The sequence below is a fragment of the Dipodomys merriami genome, unplaced genomic scaffold (assembly GCF_024711535.1).
Source record: "Dipodomys merriami isolate MVZ:Mamm:240054 unplaced genomic scaffold, mDipMer1.0.p SCAF_116, whole genome shotgun sequence".
NCBI lineage: Eukaryota > Metazoa > Chordata > Mammalia > Rodentia > Heteromyidae > Dipodomys > Dipodomys merriami.
The window spans coordinates 357,143-366,024 of NW_027202449.1; the positions used below are offsets into that span (position 1 = coordinate 357,143).

The window sequence follows — 8,882 nt, forward strand, 5'->3', positions numbered from 1 at the left end:
CCAGGGTGGGCGGGGCCGCGGTGGGCGGGGCGACGGCGGGCGGGGCGGCGCGGGTGGGCGGGGCGGAGGGGCCGCCGGGCGCTCCCCAGTCCAGGGTGGGCGGGGCCGCGGTGGGCGGGGCCGGCGGGGCGGGGCCGCGGTGGGCGGGGCGGGCGGGCGGGGCGGGGCGGGCGGGCGGGCGGGGCGGGGCGGGCGGGCGGGCGGGCGGGGCGGAGGGGCCGCCGGGCGCTCCGCAGTCTGCGGGCTTCCCCAGTCCAGGGCGGGCGGGGCCGCGGTGGTGGGCGGGGCCGCGGTGGTGGGCGGGGCGACGGCGGGCGGGGCGGCGCGGGTGGGCGGGGCGGAGGGGCCGCCGGGCGCTCCCCAGTCCAGGGTGGGCGGGGCCGCGGTGGGCGGGGCCGCGGTGGGCGGGGCGGGGCGGGTGGGCGGGGCGGGGCGGGTGGGCGGGGCGGAGGGGCCGCCGGGCGCTCCGCAGTCTGCGGGCTTCCCCAGTCCAGGGCGGGCGGTCGCGGTGTCCGGGCCCGCAGCATGGGGCAGATCGAGTGGGCCATGTGGGCCAACGAGCAGGCGCTGGCGTCCGGCCTGAGTGAGTGCAGGGCCGCCGGGCGGGCTGGGCGGGGGAGGGCCAGGGCCGGCGCCGGGCGGAGCGGGCGGAGCGGGCGGAGCGGCAGCGCGGCTCCGGGCCTGTGCGCTCCCCGCCCGTCCCGGGCCCCCTCGGCTCCCTGCACTTCCCCTTCTCCGACCTCGGCCGCGGAGGAAGTTGCAGCCAGCAGAGGCCTTTTCCCCGGTCGTTTCCGGGGACTCTCTGCCCCGCCCCCAGGGGGCCTCCTCCCAGGGTCCTCCGCGGCCCGGGACTGGGGGGCCCTGAGCCTCCTTCCAGAGTCCTCCGCGGCCCGGGACTGGGGGCCTGGCCTGGGCCTCCTCCCAGGGTCCTCCGCGGCCCGGGACTGGGGGGCCCCGGGCTTCCTCCCAGGGTCCTCCGCGGCCCGGGACTGGGGGGCTGGCCCTGGGCCTCCTCCCAGGGTCCTCCGCGGCCCGGGACTGGGGGGCCCTGAGCCTCCTCCCAGGGTCCTCCGCGGCCCGGGACTGGGGGGCCCTGGGCCTCCTCCCAGGGTCCTCCGCGGCCCGGGACTGGGGGGCTGGCCTGGGCCTCCTCCCAGGGTCCTCCGCGGCCCGGGACTGGGGGGCCCTGAGCCTCCTCCCAGGGTCCTCCGCGGCCCGGGACTGGGGGGCCCTGAGCCTCCTCCCAGGGTCCTCCGCGGCCCGGGACTGGGGGGCTGGCCCTGGGCCTCCTCCCAGGGTCCTCCGCGGCCCGGGACTGGGGGGCCCTGGGCTTGGGGCTACCAGGGACCCCTCAGGCTTGGAGCCAGTGCGCATGGGCCCCAGACCGGGAAGTGGGCCCCGGCTGGGAGCGGCCCGCGCGCAGCCCGGGGTCTGGTATTTCACCAGTCTGGGCCGCCACACTGGCTTTGGGGTGAGAGCGGGGCGGTTCCACTCCACCCTGGCCTGGCTGCAGCAGGTCCTGTGCTGCAGAGAGACGCGGGGACCTGAGCCTGAGGCCGGGCCTGGCCAGGTCTGCCGTGCTGTGGGCCCCCAGGTGGGGGTGCCCCCCGGAGGGACCTGAACTAGTTGTGGGGTGCAGGTGCGCCATACTCACCAGGCTGGTGGCAGGGGCTGTGGGAGAACTCCCAGACTTGCGCTTCAAGCCTCCTTTGGGGCTGCGCCCTGCGGTGTGATCTGTGCCCTGCCGCAGCCTCCTCTCCTGTGCTGCCGAGCGGCTGCCACACTGCACCGGTTTAGGCCAGGCTCTCCTCTCCATGCCCCCTCCGTGCCTCCCCCCCAAGTGCCCTCCAGGAGGTAGGGGCAGCGCTGCGCCCAGCGCGTCTCTGGTGCGGTGCCCGGCTGGCACGCACCTCAAGTCCAGCGTGGAGGCCTTCGGCATCGGAGGCTGCTCCTGGGAGGCCTGCCGCACAAAATCCGTGCTCCCCAACCTCGTTCGCCCTGGGAAGTGCCTTGCGCCCCATCCAGCGTGCCCTCTCCCGGCTTTAGACATAGTAGTTCCCACTCCCCTCCCTTCCCTCTCCTTTTCTTTTTTTTCTTTTCTCTCTTCTTTCTTTTAGCCCAGACTAGCCTCCAGCACACCACCCTCCTGCCTCCGCCTCTCCCTCGCGCTGCGGGCTCAGGCATGTGCCCCTGTGCCCGGATCACAAACCTATTTCTATTTCTGACTATTTGAGTCCCTTTCTGCCCTCCTGTCTTCCCAGTGTGCCCCAGGACCTTTGCTGAAGCTGTGTCTTCTGCAGAGTTCCAAGTCTGACTCCTTTATCTCTTAACTCAGATGACGCCTGCTTGGAAATATCCTTCTAGAGCATCCCGCCGGCCCCCTTGGTCACGTTCCTCTGCTCAGGCCCACTGCTGTCTGGAGCTGGCTTGTCTCCTGGGGCTGTGCCCTCAGTCTTGTCCCCTCTGTGCCCCTGCAGAGACCCTGCCCTGTGATGTGCTAGAAGATTCCTCAGGCACCCCGTCCCAAGCTGGGGTCAGGGGTGTCTTTGCCCTTGGAAGCAAAACCGAGGCTGAGCGTGGGACCACTCGGGGTGCTGAGTGAGCACGCCAGGAGGCTCCCCCCCCGTCCCCCCTCATCCACATGAGTCTACGTGAGTGCGGGCTGAAGAAGTTAATGTGTAGTGAGCTCAGAGCCAGGGACAAAAAGGCAGCCGGGCATGGCAAGTCAGGCTCCGGAGCCGAGGTCTCTGCATCCCCGGGACCGGGCTCCGAGTCTTAGTTCTGCAGAGGAGTTAGCAGCCGGGCTGGGAGGTGGCCTGAGCAGGAGCGCCCTGGAGCCCCTCCCCTCCAGCTGCCGGGAGCCGCCAGGGAGGTCGGCCCACTGCCGGGACAGGGTGGGAAGGATCACAAACGCCAAGCCCCGGTTTGGCGTGGTACTGGCTTGACCTGCAGGTGAAGAAATCAAGGCAAATCAGACCAGGGTGAGGCAAGTTCAGGACCCAGCACAAACGAGTGAAGCTTGCGTTTGGGGGCACAGATCAACACAGGAAGGAAACATGCCCTGTGGGTGTGCCCCACACACAGCGTTTGGGGAAGTAAAACCCTGTGAGGGGTGAGAGCGCACCGGCCAGGCCTCGTGAGCACGTCTGAACTGGTCAAGGGAAAAGAGGAACAAAACTCCACAGCAGGAATGGGACTCGGGACCTGAGTTCATTGAGAATAGCTACTAGTAACACCAGGGAAGTCCTTCCCAGGGCCGGGGAGATGAGGGAAGTGGGGCTGAGGCCTGTGGCCAGCAGCTCGGATGTGGGGATTTCCACACACAAGTTGTGTGGACACTGTACAGGAAGAAGCAGCGTGTGCCGGTCACAGGAAGATCCAGAGGAGAGTCGGATACGCGGGGAGGCTGTGCGGGGCGGGGCGGGAAGTGAAGAGCTCAGGCAAGGAAAGTCCTTCTCAGGACACTTGACAACGAATTCATTAAAGAGGGGAAGAAAGCCTTACAGCTGTAACCGCAGCTCCTGGGGACGTGAAGGTCAGAAGGGCCGGCTACAAGCCAGACTCGGTAAAAAGTCTGTGAGACTCTCTGGGCGGATGGCAGGCGTGTTTGGTGGTGTGTGCCTGTCATCCCGCTGCTGTGGAAGAGAGAGAGAAGTATCGGGTGCCGGCAGCCCTGGCTCAACAAGCCAGAGCAGAAAGGTCTAGGAGCAAGGCAAGGCTCTGAGTTCAAAACCCCAGATCCACCAAAATGTAAAAATAAAGATAAAAGTGCCATTTGCGAAAGAAGAACTAGGAAGAGATCTTGTTCCAGATGTAGGAAGATGGAAGAAACAACCAATTACCAATTTCAGGAATCTTGATTTGATTCATGATTAAAAGAAAGGATAGGGGCTGGGAAGGTGGCTCAGTGGTAGAGCGCTTGCCTTGCATGCATGAGGCCCTGGGTTCCATTCCTCAGCACCACATAAGCAGAAAAAGCTGGAAGTGGTGCTTGGCTCCAGTGGTAGAGCACTAGCCTTGAGCTGAAGAGCTGAGGGACAGCGCCCAGGCCCAGAGTTCAGGCCCCATGACTGGGAAAAAAAAAATAAATAAAAGAAAGGCTATACCTGAGTCCAGTGTGAAGGTTCAACCTGTAACTCCAGACTAGGGAGGCTGAAGCAGGGGATCCTAAGTTCGAGGCCAGCCTGAGCGACATAGTGAGACCCTGTCTCCAAAACAGAACAAGCTCAAAGGCTGTTCCTGGGCTGGGATGTAACTCAGTGGCAAAGACCTTGCCTAGCAAGGGTGATGCTGTGGATTCCTGGGTCAGCTGGGAAAACTCATAGGAGCTCACTGACGGAAGTCAGCTCCCTACCGCGTACCTCTGTGCCCACCACGCCCTCTGTGCCCACCATGCCCTCTGCTGCACACCATGCCCTCTGCCCACCGCACCCTGTGTCCACCACGCCCTCTGTGCCCACCACGCCCTCTGTGCTCTGTGCCCATCGTGCCCTCTGCCCACCACGCCCTCTGTACTCTGTGCCCATCGTGCCCTCTGCCCACCGCACCCTGTGTCCACCACACCCTCTGTGCCCACCATGCCCTCTCTGCCCGCCACGCCCTCTGTCCACCATGCCCTCTGCCCACCACGCCCTCTGCCCACCACGCTCTCTGTGCCCACCACGCCCCCCTCTGTGCTCTGTGCCCATCGTGCCCTCTGCCCACCACGCCCTCTGCCCGCTGCACCCTCTGCCCACCACGCCCTCTGTGCCCACCACGCCCTCTGTGCTCTGTGCCCACCGCGCCCTCTGCCCACCATGCCCTCTGCCCACCGCACCCTGTGTCTACCATGCCCTCTGTACTGTGCCCATCGTGCCCTCTGCCCACCACGCCCTCTGTGCCCACCACGCCCTCTGTGCTCTGTGCCCACCGCACCCTTTGTCCACCACGCCCTCTGCCCACCACGCCCTCTGTGCCCACCACGCCCTCTGTGCTCTGTGCCCATCGTGCCCTCTGCCCACCACGCCCTCTGTGCCCATTGTATCTGAGCAATGGCCCAAGTGCAGCAGGTGTCTGGAAGTGACTTGGTCTCTGGGGAGTCTGGCCGCTCATGAATCAGGCTCGTGGCCCCCAGGAGACTCATCGCAGGATGGGAGGAGCTCGTTAGAATGTAGCCACGGCCTAGCTTCCATCCCCGCCCGAGGAAGGGCTCGGGAAAGTCAGCCCCGCCATCAGGAGGCAGGAAGGCCACCGGAGAATGCGGACAAGGAAAGCTGGGACGTCCTAGCTGGGCACTCGCTGCGGGGCCCCGTGCCCACGCCGAGGGGTGGAGTAGGGGCAGGACCGCGGGGCGGCGCTGCGGCCAGGGCTGCCGGGCCCCGTGCCCACGCCGAGGGGTGGAGTAGGGGCAGGACCGCGGGGCGGCGCTGCGGCCAGGGGTGCAGGCGATGATGGGCGGCCAGCCAGGCCCCCCCCCAGCGGCCCCACCCCGCCAGCCTCGGGTCTCTGCCCGCCTCCCTCCTTGCTTTGTCCTCCTTCCGCCTCCCTCCTGGGCTCCCCGCCCCGGCCCTCATGGCCTGGAGCCGCAGCAGGCGGAGGCGGGGAGGTGACGCGACCCGGGGGTCTTCCCGGGTCGGGTAGCCGCGGCAGGCGCCGCTGACCGCCTCCTGTCCGTTCACAGTCCTCATCGCCGGGGGCATCGTGGCCACTGCCGGGCGCTTTGCCCAGTGGTATTTTGGCGCCTATTCCATGTATCCTTTTACTGGAGACCCGGGGCCCGAGGCTGGGGCTGGGGGGCGGGAGGGCGGTGCCCGCACGCGGGGCTGAGGCCGGGCCGGGCCTGCGGAGCCGCGTGCCGCCCGTGCACGCTGGACGTCGGCACCCGTTTCCATCAGCACGAGGGCCTTGCCGGCGGCCAGGCCCAGTGGGGTTGCACCTTAACCGAGCCCTGCAGCGCGGCCGGGGTGTTCATCTGCCTGCTGGAGTACCCCCGGGGGAAGAGGAAAAGGGGCTCCACCATGGAGCGCTGGTGAGTCCCGAGGGGCAGAGGCCAGGCCGGCCTTGCAGGAGCGGCCGGGGCACCCCGAGCGGGGCCTGGGCACCGGGAGGAGAAGGGCCGAGCTGGCTCACCGCCCGCCTCCCTCTGTCTAGTGGACAGAAGTACGTGACCGCCGTGGTGAAGCTGTTGGGGCCGCTCACCAGGAACTACTACGTCCGGGCTGCCTTGCACTTCCTGTGAGTCTCGGGGAGGCGGGGGGGGGGGGTGGCCGCCCCCGTGGAGCGGAGCGGGGGTTCCGGCAGACCCCCTCCGGGACGCTTTCCTAACAAAGCCCAGATCCCAGGCCGCGGAGGGGCCCAGACCCAATCCCAAAGCGCAGACCTGAGCTGGAACAGCGTCGGGGCGGCCGCCTGCGTGGCTCCCACTGCCCTCTCCAGCGTCCGGCAGGCTCTGTCTGGCCACGCCGGTGCCCCACGCGGCCACGGCTCTGAGACTCCCCCAGCATGGTGTCCGGGGCCCCGGAGTCAAGCCGCACGGTCTGGCCTGTCCCAAGGCCTGGGGCCCCACGGCTCCCGAACACTTCCAGCGGCTGCCCAGGGTGCAGGGCTGGGGCCGCCGCTTCTGGTGGCTCTGCTGCACTTGCTCCCTCCTGTCCTCCCCCAGGCTGTCCGTGCCCGCGGGCTTCCTGCTGGCCACCATCCTGGGGACAGCCTGTTTGGCCATCGCAAGTGTCATCTACCTGCTGGTGAGTGGCGGAGGCTGGGCCGGAGCCCTGGGGTGACCGTGGTGTGCGGCCACAGGGGCTGCAGCCCACCCGCCCTGTGCTGGACGCGGGAGGAAGCTGCGAGGTCGCGCCCTCCGGCCCTGGGGAAGAGGCCCCGGGCCCTGTCCTAGTGTTAGGCCCTCAGTCCCTGGGAGGACACAGGGCTCCACCCGCATGGCCTCCAGGGGGTTCTTCCGCGCGTCCCGCGCCGCGCCCTGGGCTCCTGTTGCTGAGCCGCTGGGGCTCGAGGTCCGCGCCGTGGAGACCATGCTGTGTGGCTTCAGGCCGTCCTCAGCCTCCGAGTCCCCCGTCTGTCTCAGCGATTTGGGGCCTCTGCTGGTGTGGGTCCCCCAGGGAGGCGGGGGTGCAGGCGTGCAGGGTGCTTTGCAGCCCTTCTGCGCCCCTAGGCAGCCGTCCGAGGTGAGCAGTGGACTCCCATTGAGCCCAAGCCCAAGGAGCGGCCGCAGGTGGGCGGCACCATCAAGCAGCCGCCCAGCAACCCTCCGCCCAGGCCCCCGGCGGAAGCCCGCAAGAAGCCCACGGAGGGGGGAGAGGCCGCGGCCGCAGCGGCAGCAGGAGGAGGAGGAGGCCCCCAAGTCAACCCCATTCCTGTGACAGACGAGGTGGTGTGACCTGGGCATCCCACCCGGAAGCCGCCCGCAGTGCCTACGGCTGGCCGCCAGGGGCAGCAGCGCACACCTCAATAAATGCAGGAGGATTCCTGGGCTCTGGCTCTTCCTGGGGGGGCAGGGGGGCACCCCAGCATCACTGGGACGTGGTGGTGTGTTTCATATTCTACCAAATGTACCGGGGATTTCTACCAGGGAAACGCAGAGCTCGGGTCCCAGAAGCCCCTGGGCTGAAGGTGGCTGGACGCTCGGAGGGCTCAGCCTTTCTCTCCTGCCTCTTCTCAGAAGTAGGGGTTTGCTGGCCGCTGCCGCCGCTGCCTGCCCATGCTCCCGGGGGACCCCAGGCCGAGCCCCCGGGGCTCTGCGCCCTCGCCGGTGCCGTCTCACACACATGCGCTGCATACGCTGACCCCAGGCCCCTTGTCGATGATGGCGGGCTGGCCTGGTGGCCACGTGCCACCTCCCTCCCGTGGGATCCTCGTGGCAACGGTGGCCCAGACTCTGGAGAGGTCTTCACCTCTCCCCCTGGGCCGAGTGCTGCATGCTGAGGGAGCCAGCGGCTCCTGTGTTCTGGGTTGAGCCTGCAGGCCACAGCCCGCTGACCCTGGTCCTGGACACAGACCGTGTCCGGTACCCAGGCGGGCCAGGGCCTCGGGCTTCCCGGGTGTCCTTTCCACACAGGCTGCTGCTCCAGTCCCTTGTCCAGCCCCGGGCCGGGCCTGGTGGGAGGTGGCCGGGACGCCGGGCCCCTGTGGGAGGGGAGGTGGCAGCGTGGTGACAGTCGCTGGCCCTTCACCCCAGCGCTGCCGATCCGGGGGCAGAGCCCGTTCCCGCACACTGGCCGCCCAGGGTGGGGCCAGAGCCGCCTGGAAACAGCGTCAGGTGGAGCCCGCGGGAGGCAGGCAAGACTCACTGGGCACCTGCCGGACACACAGACACCTGGGGAGGTGGGGATTCAGGCGGCCCCGGGGTCTGCTGGACCAGGAGCGACCCGCAGATGGAGAGCAGAGGAGTCTGAACCGTGGAATTGGATGTTTAATACAGGCACGGTTAGACTGCATGGCTAAGAAAAAACAGGTGCTGCCAGGTGCTGGTGGTTCACGCCTGAACCTTTTTTTTTTTTTTTTTTTTTTTTTTTGGGTCCAGTCATGGGGCCTGAACTCTGGGCCTGGGCGCTGTCCCTCAGCTCTTCAGCTCAAGGCTTTTTGCTCTACCACTTGAGCCATAATGCCACTTCTGGCTTTTTTTCTGCTTATGTGGTGCTGAGGAATCGAAATCAGGCCCTCATGCATGCAAGGCAAGCGCTCTACCAACCACTGAGCCACCTTCCCAGCCCACACCTGTAATCTTAACTACTGGTTCACACCTGAAATCTACTCAGGAGCCTGAGATCTGAGGATTGCAGTGTGAAGCCAGAAAAGCAGGAAAGTCTGTGATTCTCATCTCCAATAAACTACTCAGAAAAAAGCTGGAAAGTGGTGCTGTGGCTCAAGTGGTAGAGCTCTAGCCTTAG

General features: G+C 67.2%; 1 protein-coding gene across 1 annotated transcript; it reads left to right on the top strand.

Moving 5' to 3' along the window:
- Positions 1-451: 451 nt before the first annotated feature.
- On the top strand, positions 452-7,465 carry LOC138822830 (cytochrome b-245 light chain). Its single transcript, XM_070015763.1, has 6 exons — positions 452-583; positions 5,660-5,729; positions 5,933-6,007; positions 6,130-6,213; positions 6,641-6,722; positions 7,148-7,465. Exons 1-6 carry the CDS (start codon positions 526-528, stop codon positions 7,370-7,372), a joined length of 594 nt encoding a protein of 197 aa, XP_069871864.1. The 5' UTR covers positions 452-525; the 3' UTR covers positions 7,373-7,465.
- Positions 7,466-8,882: the final 1,417 nt, after the last annotated feature.